Source organism: Pleuronectes platessa, chromosome 17 (assembly GCF_947347685.1).
Source record: "Pleuronectes platessa chromosome 17, fPlePla1.1, whole genome shotgun sequence".
Classification (NCBI taxonomy): Eukaryota; Metazoa; Chordata; class Actinopteri; order Pleuronectiformes; family Pleuronectidae; genus Pleuronectes; species Pleuronectes platessa.
The window spans coordinates 2,789,143-2,807,643 of record NC_070642.1 but is presented as its reverse complement, the minus strand read 5'-3'; the positions used below and the strand labels follow the sequence as shown (position 1 = coordinate 2,807,643).

Genomic DNA, 18,501 nt, shown 5'->3' with positions numbered 1-18,501 from the left:
CCTCCTGAGCCACAGCTCAATTGCACACACTGAGGCGAGTGTGTGCAATTGTTTCTTCTTTCAACTGTGTTTATTTCCATCCCTTTTTAAATATACCCCTCCTAACATTATTATTTTGCCCATGAGTATTACGTTTAAAAAAAGAAATTGGGAAAAATGTAATGCTGCAGTGTTTGCAGGCCTAAAGGTCAAGCAAGTGATAATACACTTTGGATAAGGGCTGGGGGATATGGCCTAAAACAAATATCTCAATATTTTTATGCTATTTCGCGATACACAATATACAGTGGGTACGGAAAGTATTCAGACCCCTTCAAATCTTTCACTCTTTATTTCATTGCAGCCATTTGCTAAAATTTATTTTATTTCTCATTAATGTACACTCAGCACCCCATCTTGACAGAAAAAAACTGAAATGTAGAAATCTTTGCAAATTTATTAAAAAAGAAAAACTGAAATATAACATGGTCATAAGTATTCAGACCCTTTGCTGTGACACTTATATTTAACTCACATGCTGTCCATTTCTTCTGATCCTCCTTGAGATGGTTCTACCCCTTCATTGGAGTCCAGATGTGTTTAATTAAACTGATTGGACTTGATTAGGAAAGGCACAAACCTGTCTATATAAGACCTTACAGCTCACAGTGCATGTCAGAGCAAATGAGAATCATGAGGTCAAAGGAACTGCCCAAGGAGCTCAGAGACAGAACTGTGGCAATGCACAGATCTGGCCAAGGTTACAAAAGAATTTCTGCAGCACTCAAGGTTCCTAAGAGCACAGTGGCCTCCATAATCCTTACATGGAAAAGTTTGGGACGACCAGAACTCTTCCTAGACCTGGCCATCTAGCCAAACTGAGCAATCGTGGGAGAAGAGCCTTGGTGAGAGAGGTAAAGAAGAACCCAAAGATAACTGTGGCTGAGCTCCAGAGATGCAGTAGGGAGACGGGAGAAAGTCAAAGTCCACAAAGTCAACTATCACTGCAGACCTCCACCGGGGGGGGGGGGGGGGGGTTTAGCTGCAGGGACTGGACGACTGGTTGCAATTGAAGGAAAGATGAATGCGGCCAAGTACAAGAATATCCTGGAAGAAAACCTCTTCCAGAGTGCTCTGGACCTCAGACTGGGCCGAAGGTTCACCTTCCAACAAGACAATGAACCTAAGCACACAGCTAAAATAACAAAGGAGTGGCTTCGGAAAAACTCTGTGACCATTCTTGACTGGCCCAGCCAGAGCCCTGACCTAAACCCAATTGAGCATCTCTGGAGAGACCTGAAATTGGCTGTCCAGCAACGTTCACCATCCAACCTGACGGAACTGGAGAGGATCTGCGAGGAAGAATGGCAGAGGATCCCCAAATCCAGGTGTGAAAACTTGTTGCATCATTCCCAAGAAGACTCATGGCTGTATAGCTCAAGAAGGTGCTTCTACTCAAAACTGAGCAAAGGGTCTGAATACTTATGACCATGTGATATTTCAGTTTTTCTTTTTTAATAAATTTGCAAAAATTTCTTCATTTCTGTTTTTTTCTGTCAAGATGGGGTGCTGAGTGTACATTAATGAGAAATAAAATGAACTTTTTTGATTTAAGCAAATGGCTGCAATGAAAAAAAGAGTGAACAATTTAAAGGGGTCTGAATACTTTCCGTACCCACTGTATATCTCGATATTTTGTAATGTCCTCTGAATCACCGTGCAAAAATTTAATTCATAAAAGTCCACAGGAAGTGGCAGCTAGCGGACGTTAGGATTTCCGACGGTCCCTTAATGCACCTCGTCGGGAGATATCAGCGGACATTTAGGTTTGAAACTCTCTGTAATTTACCTAGTTTCGAGGCGAATATAATTGTATCATCAGCTCAGCTGAGCTAAAGACGAAATAGCCAAATTATCAATACGATGAGCTGTGTTCACTTATAATTAGGGCTGTGAAATGATTAAAATTTTTAATCAAATTAATCACAGGTTTCTATGGATTAATCATGATTAATCACATTACCGATTTTCTCGGAATATTTTTGTGAAAACAAGATTTATGACATTTAACTTTTCTTTTGTGCTGCAACTCAGCAGTTCTTCAGCAGTTATCATTGCTTTTCCATATGGAACATTAATATAATCTTCATCCTAAACAATATTCGGGCTCCTTAGCCATTGTGTGGTTGAATAAAACTTTTTTTTTTTTTTAAATCAAACAGAAATTATTTGAGCTTCTTAGCCATAGGATGGTTGACATTTTTTATATTTTTTGTCACACAACCATTAACCACACCATGATACAATCTAATGCCTCTAAAGGCCCTCTTAGCTACTCGTTCTTTAGCCAGTTGGTGAGGCAAACTAACTTGTTCAAATTCTCTGACAGTAAAGCTGACCGCTTCTTTTGCACAATGTGTCCTGCGAGTGAGTCTGGTTTGGCGCATTCCACTTGAACGCCCCTCGCCGGCCAACACATGCTTCGCGTTGCGGTGGTTAGGCGGGTATTGCTACGTCGAAACGATAACTTCTCGCAGAGTGTGCATATCACCTTGGTTTTACTGAATGTTCGATCTTTGTTTTTTTGGAACACGATCTTCCCGTCCAGAAGGTCCTCAGGTTCATCAGAATTATCCATGTTGTTTGTTTGTTTGAATGGCAGCTGCCGTCTGACTGCATTAGAGCGGCAACTAGTGCAGAGGCGGCGGAATTGGAAGGTCCTTCTGCGCATGCGTTAAATGCGTTAAAAAAAAAAAAAACGAATTAATCCTGTAATTTAATCATAACGCGTTAACGCGTTATTTTTCACAGCTCTACTTATAATTTTATTTATATTATATTAACTTGTGTTTTATATTTTGAATTTAAAGAGAAACTAAGTCTTAGTAAAGGAAATGGGATGTTAATCTGTTTCTTGCATCTATTAATTGTAAATGAGACATTGCTTCTTCTCTTCTGTTGTATCCATAGATTCATCCTTAACGGAGAGTAGTCCTAGGTCCCAATCTTCTCTCATAGTTAAAGAAAAGATGCTTGGGAAAAGAAATCCCTTCCCTGGGGAGACAGTCTGCCTGGAGCCACCTTCTTCTGCCAAGATCCTTCTGGAGTGCAAGCACCCTGAGCACAGACCAGTTCATATGCTGGACACAGAGCAACCTCTTGACAAGCACTTTCAATCAAAAAGCTGCCAGGACAGCAGTAGTGAATGTTCAACAGGGTTCAAGGTTAACAAAGGAATCCCCTACATTCCACCAGTCAAGCATCCTATCCCCTGCAATATAGTCAATCACCCAGAGGTGTCTCCCATCTGTGTTAACAAAGAGGACATGCATCCCATTTACTCCTACGACAAGGAACCCTCTATAGCCTTGGATAATACAGATGTAGAAAGTTTCTCATTTAGTAATGGAAAGGTGGCCAAAGGTAGGAAGAAGTATGACAGCATAAAGAATGTAGAAACAAACTGTCTGTCCATTCTTCAGAACCACAGGACCTTCTCTCTGTGTTACTCAGAGCTAAGAAACTGCTCTTTGAAGACAGATTTGGAGTTAAGCCAGAAGGACAATAAAAGCCCCATCATAAGGAACATGTCCTCAGCCCCGTCACCCATGGAGGAGGATGAGTTCCTTGATCCTCAGCAGGAAGAAATGGGCCAGGACAGTGAGGAGGGAGATGTTGGTGAACTCAAAATCAGGTACGAGGACTATCAGGAAAATAAGACGGAGAGGACCATTGTGGCCCAGCAGGAAGCTCACTACAAGTTCTTTCCCAGTGTCATCCTCTCAAACTGTCTCAGTAGGAAGAAAGTTGGGAACAAAAAGTTGACTGATTCCTGCAGTAAACCAGTAGAGGCCCAGCCTCGCAGGTCTAGGCTGACAAAAAAAAGGTTAGGAATGACAGGACAAAAGAATACATTTAACATAGTTGAAAGCTCTACCTCTGAGAGCCAGATTACCAGTAGCCTCACCTCAAACATGTCTGCTTGTTCACAGACTGTGGACACAGAGATGCCTACTTCCGATGAAAAGTCAAACAAGGCTGAGCCACTGAAAGATGGGCTCATCACAGATGAAAAGTCAAACACAAAAGATGAACCAGAAACAAATGGGATTTGTATAGATGAAAGGACAGAGCAGTTTTCACAGCCGCCTGCCACCAACTCCACCTCTGTTTCCTGTTTTTCTGAGGAGAGTAGAGAAGCTGCAGAGGATGGGTTAAGCCCATTGCTAGATAAAGTCACCTATACCACACCTTCAGCCCTTCCCGGGAGTAAATACACTCTGAGGGCCAAACGGAAGATGATTTATGACAGTGAGGAAGGAGAACAATCAAGTTCAACTCCTTCTAAAAATGCAGCTTCAGACAAGGGTAGCAAGCTCAAGGGCAGCAATGTCTGCAGTGGGCCAGAAGTAAAATACCAGAAACGGTGCAAGAAAGAACCCCCTGTCATCATCAAGTACATTATTATCAACAGGTTTAAAGGACAGAAAAATATGCTGGTCAAAATGTCCAAACTAAATGCTGAGGAGCAGTTGGTGTTGCTGACACCAGATAAGCTACAGCTATACAATAAAATGGCTCCTCTCAGAGAATTTTGGCCCAAGGTGCCAGAATCCACTGCAGTCAGGTTTCCTTTCATTGAACCAAAGGCCAAGAAACAGCCCAAAAGAAAAGCAAAGGTCAACTCCACCAGTAAGAAAACAGACAGCATCTCCACTAAACCTAAAGTCAGGATGGGGGAAAGTGTTAAAAGGACTAAAGGTTGTCAGAGAGGCCCAATTATATCCTCTCTACTACCGCCCAGGCCGTGTTACTGTGAGCAAGTTGATGACCAGGACATTGAGTATACAGATGTCATGGCCGAGTTGGGTTACCTCTCTGATAGATCCCCAAGCCCTACAGACTCAACTCCTCCACGTTGTTGGTCCCCAAGTGACCCTTTTATGGACAGCTCCAAGCAGCTGATAAACCCACTCAGTGACCCATCTCTTAGTTCTACTTCTCCAGATTCGAGCACTGTGTCTTCAACCAAACAAGCACAAAATACGTGTAGAACTGTCAGATCTAAGAAAGCTGCGGATAGTAAAAGAAAAGTTAGCAAGTCAGTTACTAAGCCTCCAGAGGAACAAGAGCTCAAAAAAGAGAAACTAAGGCAAAGGAATGTTGGTGCTCCAAGGCATAATAAAAAGGCTAAAGATGTTGCTGAAGGTACAGTCATCAGTTCTACAACTACCACAAAACCTAAAAGGTCTCGCAAAAAGAAGCCTGAGGAACCCAAAAGTCATGAGTTAAGTAAAGACAGCTCGCAGCTCCTTTTCCCAGAAGATGACCTGCCTCCCTTTGAAAACTCCTCTCAGGAGGTCACTTCGTTTCAGCTGCCAGTGAGCACAGATTGCAACAACCAGGGCACTTCCCAGCCAACATCCACATCAGACTCCAAATCAGTTGCTCAGTCATTAGAACCAAAGGTCGAGGATTATGAGACTTCAATAACGGAAGTAAACCAAAGCTGTGCACCACCTGTTCAGCTGAAGCAACAAAGTTGCCAGACCACTGTGGTAAAGGCAGAAGCCTCACAGGAGGAGTGCACAGCTCCTACACCTCCTCTGCTTGGTCGACTTTTACCGGAAGACAGTAAAGATCCCCAACCAGCAGTAACCCCCCCACACTCAGGCCTTAAAAATGGGGAGACCCCACCACTACATGATAACCCTTCTGGCTTGGCTGTTCTCAAACAGCTTCTCCAGAAAAGGCAGCAAGCACAGTCCCTTCCCCTGCAAGTGGTTGGTACAGAGAGCCACTACACTGCCATAGCTCAAGCTGCGGCACTACTAGATCCTACAACTAAAACAGCTAAAATCAGAAAAGCTCCCTCAACCTATAACCGTAAACCAAGGGTCCCAAAATCTACCACCACTAAGGATAAAAAGCCCAGAATTAGGAGAAGCAAGATGAGCAATACTCAGCCCAATGTTACAGACAAGGACAGTATGTCAGATGACTACCCCCTCATTATGTCAGATCCAGGTCTGGACACCTGCAACTTAATAGAGGACAGCTTGTCACCAGAGCTCCCACACAACTATAACTTTGACATAAATGCTATTGATCAGACTGAATTCTCCAGCCCTTATAGTGGTAGCCAATTTGTCCTGACTGATAAAAACTTACCAGTGAAGTTCCTAAGTGATGTTAGCCAGGAAGCTGTATCGGCTCAGACACTGGACATTGAGAAAAACAATGATAGGTTGTTTGGTTATGGAGATGAGCTCCAAAGGAGCTCTGATTGGCACAAAGCAAGGCCTGCCAGTCCTGACCTCTTTGATAGATCTGAGAACAGGGTGCCTGTAACTAATCACCTCACATTTCTTGACTCTGAGAGAATCAAGAGCAAAGAGTGGGACTTCTCTTTATGTAAAGCCCAAACCCTCAGCCCCTTTCAAGACTTTCACTGTGAGAGAAAAGAGCTGCTCTTCTCAGTTTTTGATCCTGTCCTGCCACTACCTTTAAGTTCAGCATCCTTTCTTGACCATGAGGGCTCACCAATAGGGGAATTTCTGGAAGGAACTGACGGACTCACCTCCACCACACCTAGTAGCTCCCCCCGATCCATCGGCTCAGTGTCCCAGGTTAGGGCGAGCCAGCTGCCACGGGGGACAGGAGGTGGAGCCCACATTCTCAAGCCCCTCATGTCCCCTCCAAGCCGGGAAGAGATCTTCAACACTCTGCTTGACCTGGAGATATCGGAGGCTACCTTCCAGGAGCCCTTCTGCAGCGACCCGTCTGATGCCCCTGGGAAACCAATGTAAGACTATTTACACCAGCGCCACAATCAGCACCTGATTATACAAACTCTTAGATCTCAACACCATAAATACAGTATGTCTTATTTTTTACATCAATATCCAGACGTTATTTCCTGAGAAATGTATATAGTTAGAAAGAATCCTGGATCTGTCCCTGGATTGGCACAAACATGTTATAGGTTCATCTATGGCCCATTCCCCATCTGTTCACTTAGTTTGATGCAAGTTGGTTGAGTACTTTTTGCATAATTCTGCTGAACAATCAGAGACTGCTAAAAAACATTATCTTCTTAGTAGGAATAACATATGTCTGGTTTTATGAGGAATTAAATAACTGTATATAACTATATATATATACTATAACTTATATACTATAAATAGCATACTTTGGATGTTAGTGAGTAACACAGCATTTAAACTAACATTTAGTTTGCCAACAGAAAACTATACAGGGCACCTTTAACCTTAATAACTAAAATGGCACTTAGAAGGGTACATACTTACACCAAGGCCCAACAGTCTCCTTATAAGACCACATTTTATTTCACTAGATCTAGATTTATTTTTATATTTGGATCTGCAGCAAACTGCAGACACTCATCAGGTATCGGTCCCCTAAATGTGCCTGGTTTCATCAGCATCCATGAAGCTTTCTCTGTGATAAGCAAAACACTGTGTCAGATGTTTTTAGACTAAATTATAATTTGAAATGATTATATGAATTATATGATGAATATGTTCCATGTCATTCATTTTAAATTGTTCCATAATTCTATAACAGTAATCAGATCACAGTAATCTATGAAATATAAATAACTCAATCCCATGCCCCTGTGTTTTCTCCAGGGAGGTTGGTGGCCGTAAACTAACGGTGGGTACCAGACTGGCAAAGGAGCTATCTGAGTTCAGTGGAGACCTGTCTTTGGAGGGCCTCCATTTCTGGAAAACAGCCTTCTCAGTCATGACACACCCTCCCACCACTATTACCTCATCCTCCCAAGCCCAGGGAGCTGAACCCTCAGTGGGAAGTAAAGGTCAGGCTGAGTCTGACCCTTCCTCAGCCAGTGACAAGAAGGTCGTTCTCCTGCCTTGCAAGAACCCACCAAACCGAGAGCATGTGTGCCAGTGGCTGGAAGCCAAGAAACAGTACGAGTGTTTACAAAAATGGCGCAGAGACACAGGGCTGCTGAATAACGACAGGGCTGGGTTGAAGGTTGAGGAGGAAAACCCAGCAAATTCGGTGCAGCCGTCAGCTTCCTGCTGCTCTGCAGTGAAGTTTGAGCTGTGTGGGAACCTTTCCAGCACCAGAAGTCAAAGGAGAAAGAAAAGGAGCCTGTCCTTAATCATATCTCCTATGAAGAACACAGGCTGTCTAAGTAAATCCTCAGAAGAAAGTCCAGTTTCAGATGAAGATGCTCTGGATTTTGAGCGGGAGGAGGAACAAGTTAAAGACACCGATGACGACGATGGTGATAATAAAACTTCATCTCCAGAGTCACCAGAGCTGCATCCGTGGCAGCAGGCCTGTCAGCCCAGCCCCTCAGGCCCAGAGCAGCTCAGCGAAAAAAAGGAAAGTGAAAACTCTCCAGAGCCACTGTCACCGAGGCCCTCTAACTCCCTGGAGAGACTAGGAGACAACTACAGTCTCTCACCCCTTCATCGTAGTAATATGGACGAGGGAAGGACGAGTCCACATCTTCTTCACAGTACCCCCTTCCTAAGGAGGAGACAGAGAAGAGAGGAAAAGTTCGAGCCAGTGTGCAGTACACCGATTTCCGAGGGTAGGAAATCTAAACCTTAATCCTCTGATGAACACATGGCAAAGGATTGTTATCAGTGACTACTTTATACTTTTGTTCTTGATTTTTTTTGCTCCTTCACTTGCTGCAGAGAATCCCATTTCTGAGAGACTCCAGCAGAAGAGGAGAAGCCAGACAGGCACCTTGAGAAGAGTGTTGCTGACCACACAGATACAGGTCAGAGAACAAATGTACATTTTTCCCACCTCTCACAACAACAGCCAGTATTTCACCAGTCCAGCCTGGCCAAGGAAACCTTGTTACAATGCCGTTACAGTGTGTAGTGCTGAGCATTGACCCCCCCCCCCCCCAGCCAAGCCCTTTCAGTTTGCTTCATGAATGGAACCTCAATAGGTGTTAATTTTTCATCTGTTGCGGCTTTCGTCTTGTTCATGTAGATATTTCTCGTTGTCTTCCACAGAACCAGTTTGCTGCTTTGAATGTGCCAAAGAAAGAGACCTCTCAGATTGAAGGGCCCAGCATAGCCAACTCCTATGGCTTCAGAGTCAGCATGCAGAACTTGCAGGATGCCAAGGCTCTGCATGAGGTGAGCGGCACACAGACTCTGCTTTGTCAATGCTCTCATATCAATATTTTGTTTTTTTGTTAGTTTTGTTTTAAGTTATTTTAAATCATGCAGAACTTGGGAGGGGGACTTGGGGGATGACATGTTATCTTGTTTGTAGAGCTAGGCAGTGCAGCTCAATACTTTTTGGTAGCAAAATGTGTCAAGGACTGAAATCTGAAGTCACTTGTGGTCAACTTTGTGTGTTCACTTATTCTAAATTTGAGACCATCCTTCGTAACTACAAAATCCAAGTCTGAAGATACAAGCTTCAGAAGGATGTTTTGTTCTCACACAACACTGTTTTCCCTCCTCAGGTCCAGTACCTAACACTGATGGGCATGGAGCTCCATGCAAGGACCCGCCGTGACCTCGAACCTGACCCTGAGTTCGACCCCATATGTGCCTTATTCTACAGCCTCAGTTCTGATGCTCCCCTGCAGAGTATAGAAAGCACCGTTCTAACTGGTGCCATTGTGGTGGACAAAGATTGTCTAAATTGTGATCAAGGTGAGGTCTTTCATTGCACAAACCCTCAGTTGGAGTCTTTGAGTCTTTGTATTAGATTTTTCCGTATTTTCCTCCCTCTGCACTAGGATTCAAAAATGCGTGTGTAACCAAATTCAGCCAAGTTTAAATGTTGCTGTGAGTTATTGAGGTGTTAAATATCTTGCCTACAATGTTTCAAATTAAAATAATGTGCCTGTCATCACTCTGACGAGTATATTTAAATCCCCTTGACAGGTGACAAACGAACAGCGCCCCTGCTGGTCAGGTCGGGCGTCTATGGGCTGCAGGTTAAATATGCCACCGATGAGAAGATGCTGTTTCAGGAGCTGATTTCTATAATAAGGAGGTGGGTGTATTCAGTGCCTTATTGAGTGGAACTGAGAGGGTTGATACAGCTTTGCACCTGATCCTCGGCTGTGTTTTAGATTGCTTCCATCCTGAATTTGATGGGGGAAAAGCCAGACACTAATATGTAATTTTTTTAAACATTATTATTTATGAGAATGTGTTAAAATGCTTTACCTTTCAGTGATATAATAGGAGCATTATGTGCAGTACTTTGATTTGAGGATATGAAAGTGAACGTCCTCTGCTTAAATGTCTGTGTTCTGTCAGGTATGACCCTGACATCCTGCTGGCATACGAGGTGCAGATGCGTTCCTGGGGCTACCTGTTCCAGCGGGCGGCAGTGCTTGGTGTGAACCTATGCCAGCAGCTGTCACGTGTGCCAGGTAGGGCTGGCTGTCAAAACTGGTGTAAAGAGTTAATTTAGAAGCTTAAGTATCGACACAATAGCACAATCTGTTCGTACATTTTCTGTGTGTGAGTGAATGTAAGTGTTTGTGTATTTGTAGCAGCTGAACGTAGAGCCTCTGGCACCACTTCTCTAATCAGCTGTCTGTCTGGCTCTGTGCGTGTCCTCAGGTGACTCTGTAGAGAACCGCTTCACTGCAGACAGGGATGAGTACGGAGCCGACACCATGACTGAGATCAGCATCATCGGACGCATCACCCTCAACCTGTGGAGGGTGATGAAGACTGAGGCAGGTGTCCTTGCATGACCTCCACCCAGCTTTCACACACTGCCGTCAGCCAGCAGCAGTTGTGACTCATGACCTACTTTCTCTCATTCCTTCTTCCAGGCAGGATTTTCTTCTGCCTGCACAGTGCAACAGTGTCTGTTGCTTTTGGCTCTGAGCTCACTCTATTTTTTATTGTGGCCTTAACTAAAGAAATTCTAGAGTATGAAATACAGAGGCATTTTCTCTCATAAATGTTTGGCCCTTGATTCCAGTCATTAGTAGATGTTTCATTTTAACGGCTCACCAAACAAAAATGTGAGGAACCATAGTCACAAAAGAGTCGGATGTCCTTTTACAAACTCTACTTCATGTCAGACTACTTTTTTTTTCACTTGATTTTCACCACTTTAGTGTTTGATCAACATAAAAAAAATTTGCCAAAGTCTGACTGGACTTGATAAAGTCCTGTAAAATTGGTGCTGCCTGACATAAATATTCTGACTTCATATTTTCTTTTCCAGGTGACATTGAACAACTACAGTTTTGAGAATGTGGCTTTCCATGTGCTCCACCAGCGCTTCCCCCTGTACAGCCCCCGCACACTGTCTGACTGGTTTGACCACAACACAGACTTATACAGGTTAGTGCCACAGTTCAACATAAATATCAAGCATCATATTGTATATTCTATTTTATTTACTTTTTTTCAATTTTTAATTGAAGCAGTGGCTTCGGCATTGTCTTTAATAAAACATGAACACTTTAACTAAACCAAATATAAATACACTAAGTGGTGAGGGTTTGTCATCCTGTCCAGTCCACCTGTACTGATTGTAACACAGTGTCACAGGGAACCTACCAATGTGTGTCTCATTTTAGGTGGAAGATGGTTGACCACTACGTGAGCAGAGTGCGCGGCACCATGCAGCTTCTGCAGCAGCAGGACATCATCGGCAGAACCAGTGAGCTGGCAAGGCTGTTCGGGATTCAGTTCTTCCATGTTCTGACCCGAGGATCCCAGGTACTAACACACACACACACACACACACTTGCAGACAGGAGTAAAGTCCTTCCTGCAGATAATGACACAACGCACCTTTTTATCTTCACTGATAGAAGATGTGATGTCCCCTTTATCCTTAAACACATAAATATGAATTCAGTAGGTTTTATGAAGATCAGTGATTAGAAAAGAGCAGAGGTAAGATAATCGTTCATTAATTATAATCAAGGTAAGCATTGAAATAATGGTGATATTGATTTGAAGTCCTATCGCCCAGCCCTATCTTCTGGTTAGTGGACATCTACTCAACCACCCCAAAACAATTTATGTGATACGATGGTGACGTCAGTTGTTTATCAGGTTTTATCAACATTTTGCCCCACAGGGTTCAAATATATCTGTGCTCACTGATCCTAGTGTGAGTGTCCTCTACTCATAGGTGGGTTCTGTTCTCGTCCCCTCTACAGTATCGCGTTGAGTCCATGATGCTACGTGTGGCCAAGCCTCTGAACTACATCCCCATCACACCCAGCGTCCAGCAGCGAGCCCAGCAGAGGGCGCCTCAGTGCATACCACTTGTGATGGAGCCTGAGTCGCGCTTCTATAGTAACTCAGTGGTTGTACTGGACTTCCAGTCACTCTATCCCTCCATTGTCATCGCATACAACTACTGCTACTCCACCTGCCTGGGCCACATGGACAGTCTGGGAACGTAAGGTCTACACACCTACAGCACACTGCCTTACTTCCCTCATTATTTAAATGCAGATGTGCTGAGAGGTTTGTGGGTTTTCACTGCAAGTAAAAACATCTTCAGTTTTTTTCCACCAGGATTATTGTAGTTGCATAGCAACAGCAGGAGCCATGAACCTCCAACATGCATATTTCTACTACTCCAATACTGGCAAAAGAGGAGACATGCACTGGCTCCATGCCTTTCATTTTCAGCAGAGCAGAAAGTGACAAATTAGCTCAGGGGACAGATGGAAATTTAATTTCCTCGGTTTTAAATAAATGTTTTATACAATTACTTATTTTTCAATAGTATTTGCAATTTGCCACATTTGTTGGTAATTGTGTCAACATGAATATGAATATGGAAAATAGCTCTGAGCTCCACTCTACACACTATGATACAATAAGTGTGAGGCTGGAGCTGCTCAGTGACATGGAGAGTCACTCAGCTTCACAGGGAATCTGTGCTAGATGGCTCTTCTCAGTTGGAGATATTTTACCCTCCAGAATCCCCTGAAGCTAATATCAGTGCGTTAGAGGACCATGCGGGTCCCAAGCAGAGGTGGGAATTTGGGTTACAGCAGAACTAGACTGTGTCCAGTGATTTTTTTTCTCTCTCTCTGTACCAGCACTGTGCAGGTTGTTGAGAAAAGAGGAAAACTATCCTATTTTGTGTTCCTAAGACCTTATTCGTTTGCCGAGTTATCATAAAGGGTATTGTGTATCATTTTTATTTTTGCACTCAAGTACAATTCAGTGCCTGTACTTTCTTACTTTTACTTGAGTAAAGATGTTGAATCGGTCATCATCAGTCTTTGTATTAGTACTTCTACTTAAGTAAAGAATGGGAGTACTTTTGCACCCTCTGGTCCCAAGCCGTCTGCTCCAGCCCCAATAATGACCAAAGATTGCACACTCAGACCTGAAGCTGGCTTCTTTGAAACTGAGCGCAGTTTCACAGACACACATTAATATTTACATGCATAAACATAATTTTTTTTATATTTTAAATTTCTGATATGAATTTTTCAGCATTTTCCTTGAAAGACCAGGATTAATTTAATGGTTGAAGGTTTTTGAGCCATTTATTTGAACCATATAATGCCGATTTATTTATAGTTATAGGTAAGAAATGTCCACATCAATGTCAACAGCACTGATGTTCTTCATGATAATGCAGTCATAACATTAACTTTACTATTGAAGTTAAAAGTACCTCTATAAATGATATTGTAAGTGTCTTTATCATTACAATTTTAGCCTGATTGTAATTTCATCTTGAATATTTTTTCAGATTTGACCTAATCCATAGGTGATGTTAATGGATCAATGGATGTTAATGGACAAACCTGCTGTCACTGCTGTAGCTTTGTGCCTCAGTGTGGCCGATGCTATTCATGTTTGGGTGATTTAGTGGTGATTAGCTGGAGATGCTGCGGTGCTTGCCAGCAGCCACTACTAAGTTCTGTTAAAGCATTCAAATGTATTTTCTTCATGATATTCATGCACGTATGTCTTTCTCAGGCCTGATGAGTTTAAGTTTGGCTGCGCCTCTCTGAGAGTTCCTCCTGAGCATCTCTACCAGCTCCGCAACGACATTACTGTGTCACCCAATGGCATCGCCTTCGTCAAGGTACAGTCCCTTCTGACCTCTCCTCAGCTTCCACCAAGGTCTTAATGTTGTCCTGAAAACCCCATGGCCCCATTATGAATCATGTCTCTGAGTCCTCCAGCGATGCAGATTTATTAAGCTGCTGTGAATGCTGAGCACGTCAACACAAAGCCCACTTCATGCTCTGCATCCCTCCATTCAATCTTTTATTTGATTTGCTTATTGCTCAACATTCCAAACTGGCTCCCGTCCCACAGCACATTACCTAACACACACACGCACATACATACCACAGCACAGTGAACTAGTATTATGAAGTTATACTAAGACACAGAATGACTCCAGATTCAATTCGACTTTTCTCTACAGCTGGATTTTGGCAGAATCCAGCCAGATGATGCTAAAGCAGGCTAACCGGGTTTTGCCGTCTCCCTGTACTAACTCATTTGCTAACACCCTGAAAGTGGAGAAAGGGGGAGGAGAGAAGACAGAGGGACCAGGTACCATTGTGTAACTGTGTTCCAGCACCTTCACACTGGTGTTATAATAATGAATTAGATTTGTTTGTCTATGACTTAACAGTGAGTGTCATGAAAATGATCTGACAAATGTGACAAAAGTAACAGTTGGTTACAGTTTTATTTTCATAAAGCATAAGGTTGTGAAGTCTTGTAATGGTCAGTCACAGCGATTTATGAGATTTATGTCAGAACTATATTTTTGAATCAGTTTATTGTCGTCAATCATTCCAAAAATATTTATTTTCAAAATAGATGGGCTTTGTTACCTGAGATAAGATGGAAGATTGACTGTCTGGATCATGACCGTTGATATATAGATATATAAGTCAGGGGACATATAGATCCGATTGGGAGCCTGTTCCACTGCTGGATTAATGCTGCCGTACACACTTATTCACACTGACTTGGAAGGTGCCTCCACTTGCACACATTCTCATATGCTTAATTTTCCTGTTCAGTCCTCAGTGCGTAAAGGAGTCCTTCCCAGCATGCTGGAGGAAATCCTCAACACAAGAATCATGGTGAAGCAGTCAATGAAAAGCTACAAGCAGGATAGAGCCCTCATGAAGCTGCTGGGTGCCCGACAGCTTGGACTCAAGCTCATTGCCAACGTCACCTTCGGATACACTGCAGCCAGCTACTCTGGCCGCATGCCCAGTGTTGAGGTAAGCAACGATTGCTCCGCGAGAGTGAGGGGGAAGGAGAGAATGATGAGCCTGCAGATTCATAATATTTAAATGATGCCAAGGTCTAACAAAGCTTGCATTCAAAAGAATAAACAAGGAAGAGGGCAGCAGATTTCTTTTGGTTATTTTTTCAAATTCCAGCTTTCTGTCCAAAGCCCGTTCTGCTTATATTAGTGTAAATAAGCAGAGACAAATAATCGGGGCAATAGTTGAACCAGTGATTCCCAAATCTTTTCCAACAAGATTTGTTCATCGGGTTCTTGTCATCTGTCATTTCCAGGTTGGAGACAGCATTGTCCACAAAGCCAGAGAAACCCTGGAGAGAGCCATCAAACTGGTCAATGACACAAAGAAATGGGGAGCGCGTGTTGTGTATGGGGACACAGACAGGTAGGCAGCATTAATACTTCCTCCAATCCTGATTCAGTGACACTCCACTGTCTCTCACTGTGTTTTGACGCAGTGAGCAGGTCTGTTCATGTGTCACTATTTTCACTGATGGCACCTGAACTGTGTATTCATGCAGCTCCAACATTCTCAGTTATCAGACACTACAGTGTTTGCTGTCATCAACGTCTGTATCGTTTTAACAAGTAGTTCAAAGGTCTGAATCAATTCTCTGTATCACAATGCCTACAGATACCACATTCACAAAGCTTTGTTTTTTATTCTTGCTGTGATGTCTTAAACTGCGGGAATAAACTTTTTGTCTCTGTTTGTACATCAGTAATTAAACTAAATTAGATCGTCAGGAAAACAGAAAGAGATCTGTGCCCACATTTATCAAGTGTGTCACAGGAATCTGTCTACTTGAGACACTTAATGTCAAACTTAATATTTTCAGTATTTTCTTCACAGCATGCCTTCAGGCACAGTATTGAGTGCAAGTCATCTGCATTTTGGCAGCAATTAGGGAGGAATCCTGCCCACAAACGCATGTGCTATATGTTTCTCTAACCACTCTAGATGCATATGTCCATTTGATGGAGAGTCACAGCTAATCAAGTTTAAATTGTTACCCTGAATGTCATACTATAAAATGCTTGCTGCTCTTTGTATGGAGAAACAAGATTGTCACCAGCAGAAATCCTGGTCTGCACATACAACATGGTACATTAAGACACAAGAGAGAAGTCAGATTAAGTCTCAGCTCTGTGGCGACGGGCTGAATTCATGGTGACAGCAATTAACGAGCTGCTCTCTGTTCTTTGCAGCATGTTTGTTTTGCTGAAGGGAGCCACCAAAGAGCAGGCGTTTAAAATTGGCAACGAGATCGCTGAGGCAGTGACTGCAACCAATCCCAAACCTGTCAAGCTCAAGTTTGAAAAGGTAAAACTTCACAACAGGACCCACTACACACACACACACACACACACACACACACACACACACACACACACACACACACACACACACACACACACACACACACACACACACACACACACACACACACACACACACACACACACACACACACCCACACACACACACACAGACAAATTATCTGTGCAATTGCAGCAGCAGGACATCATCGGTCGGTAAGAGGTACAATTTAATTCTGTGTGTCTGTCCCAGGTGTACCTCCCATGTGTGCTGCAGACAAAGAAGCGCTACGTGGGATACATGTATGAAAGCCTCGACCAAAAGGAACCCGTGTTTGACGCCAAAGGAATCGAGACAGTGCGCCGCGACGGCTGCCCCGCTGTTTCCAAGGTAACAAGCAAATGATTTCTCTGTGCTCTACACCAATCACAACCATGCCAGCTTTCTTCCTGCTCTCGTCTACTCACGCTTGTCAATCAGGGAAAATGCCGCTAGTATTGTGTCTAGACGGAAATGTACCAGTGTTAATGCCATTCAGTCTGAGTCACACAGTCACTCCGCATAATTCTATTTAAATATGAAATTAGCCCTATTTATTTAGTTTCATCTCTGTCTACCGTCTTCTTTCTCTCCTCATGTCTCATGTGTTGTGTTGATTGCTTCATGTCCTCCTCAGATTCTGGAGCGTTCCATTAAGCTGCTGTTTGAGACGCGGGACATCAGCCAGGTGAAACAGTTTGTGCAGCGTCAGTGTATGAAGGTCCTGGACGGTCGGGCCAGCATGCAGGACCTGACCTTCGCCAAGGAGTACAGAGGCAGTGCCTCGTACCGGCCCGGCTCCTGCGTCCCTGCACTGGAGCTCACCAGGTGTGTGTGTGTGTGTGTGTGTGTGTGTGTGTGTGTGTGTGTGTGTGTGTGTGTGTGTGTGTGTGTGTGTGTGTGTGTGTGTGTGCGTGTGCGTTACAGGCAGACAAACTTCCCACCACAGCGAAACAAAAATCACCCATTCACACACACATTCATACAGTGCAGCATTAGAAGATAATGAATGACTTAAGTCCTTAGTTTTACTTGGACGAATATGTGTGTGTCTGTGCGCGCACCCGTGTGTGGTCATATGCAGGAGAGTGGAGAAGAGTGTGTTAACTACTGTTACAGTACTCAGTGTGAATCCAATTATTCCCTCCCCACAGTGCTCGTAGTCTAACTGCACTAGCCTGCGTGTACAGTACCTGAGTCTGTTGCTAGGCAACCCAGCTCTTAATGGATGGGGGGAAAAAAACAGATTTCAGAGGCATGGGTGAGAGGGAAACAGCTCTTATGTTGCTGCAATATTGTACAATATAAATTATTAGAGTAACTTACAGTCAGATGGGAGATTTAAAGCTCAGCACTTATGAACAGTTTTTTTTTTTTATGAGTTAATCAGTTTTGTCAAGTCTTCTGTTTTGATTGATCTCAGGCGTATGATGGTGCATGATCGTCGACTGGAGCCCCGTGTGGGGGAGCGGGTGCCCTACGTGGTGGTGTACGGGATGCCCGGCTTGCCCCTCATCCAGCTGGTGCGGCGGCCGATGGACGTTCTGCAGGACCCCAGCCTCCGCCTCAACGCCACCTACTACATCACCAAGCAGATCCTGCCGCCGCTGGCCCGCATGTTCCAGCTGATCGGAGTGGACGTGTTCAGCTGGTACCAGGAGCTGCCCAGGGTGAGAGGACCAGCTCGTTCCAGGAGATGAGCACCCACTGGGATTCTTATGTTACAGTTACCACTTCGAGGCAGCTCACATGATAATTCTATTATCTAACAACATGAAAACCTTCTTAACAAAAGAAGGAAGCAGAGGAATTCTAGTAAAAACTCACAGATCTGAATGAGCTTGAGTTTAATTAATTCTTGATTAATGAGGTAGTGACTTGTCAGCTTTCTGCTAAAG

The 18,501-nt window shown here is 43.6% G+C and overlaps 1 protein-coding gene across 2 annotated transcripts in view; it reads left to right on the top strand.

Annotated features, from left to right (window-relative positions):
- Positions 1–18,501, top strand: part of rev3l (REV3 like, DNA directed polymerase zeta catalytic subunit) — a 69,545-nt gene that overhangs the window by 47,958 nt on the left and 3,086 nt on the right. The window contains exons 13-30 of one of the 2 annotated variants that reach the window (XM_053444602.1): positions 2,950–6,784; positions 7,632–8,566; positions 8,676–8,761; positions 9,006–9,131; positions 9,467–9,659; positions 9,894–10,005; positions 10,275–10,390; positions 10,584–10,702; positions 11,203–11,321; positions 11,561–11,702; positions 12,152–12,396; positions 13,944–14,052; positions 15,011–15,217; positions 15,519–15,628; positions 16,453–16,567; positions 16,817–16,954; positions 17,241–17,431; positions 18,027–18,273. In XM_053444602.1, the coding sequence (XP_053300577.1) occupies positions 2,950–6,784; positions 7,632–8,566; positions 8,676–8,761; positions 9,006–9,131; positions 9,467–9,659; positions 9,894–10,005; positions 10,275–10,390; positions 10,584–10,702; positions 11,203–11,321; positions 11,561–11,702; positions 12,152–12,396; positions 13,944–14,052; positions 15,011–15,217; positions 15,519–15,628; positions 16,453–16,567; positions 16,817–16,954; positions 17,241–17,431; positions 18,027–18,273 (7,145 nt within the window). Of the gene's footprint in view, positions 1–2,949; positions 6,785–7,631; positions 8,567–8,675; positions 8,762–9,005; positions 9,132–9,466; positions 9,660–9,893; positions 10,006–10,274; positions 10,391–10,583; positions 10,703–11,202; positions 11,322–11,560; positions 11,703–12,123; positions 12,397–13,943; positions 14,053–15,010; positions 15,218–15,518; positions 15,629–16,452; positions 16,568–16,816; positions 16,955–17,240; positions 17,432–18,026; positions 18,274–18,501 lie in introns of those variants that run through there. The other variant, XM_053444603.1, reaches the window with a different exon arrangement.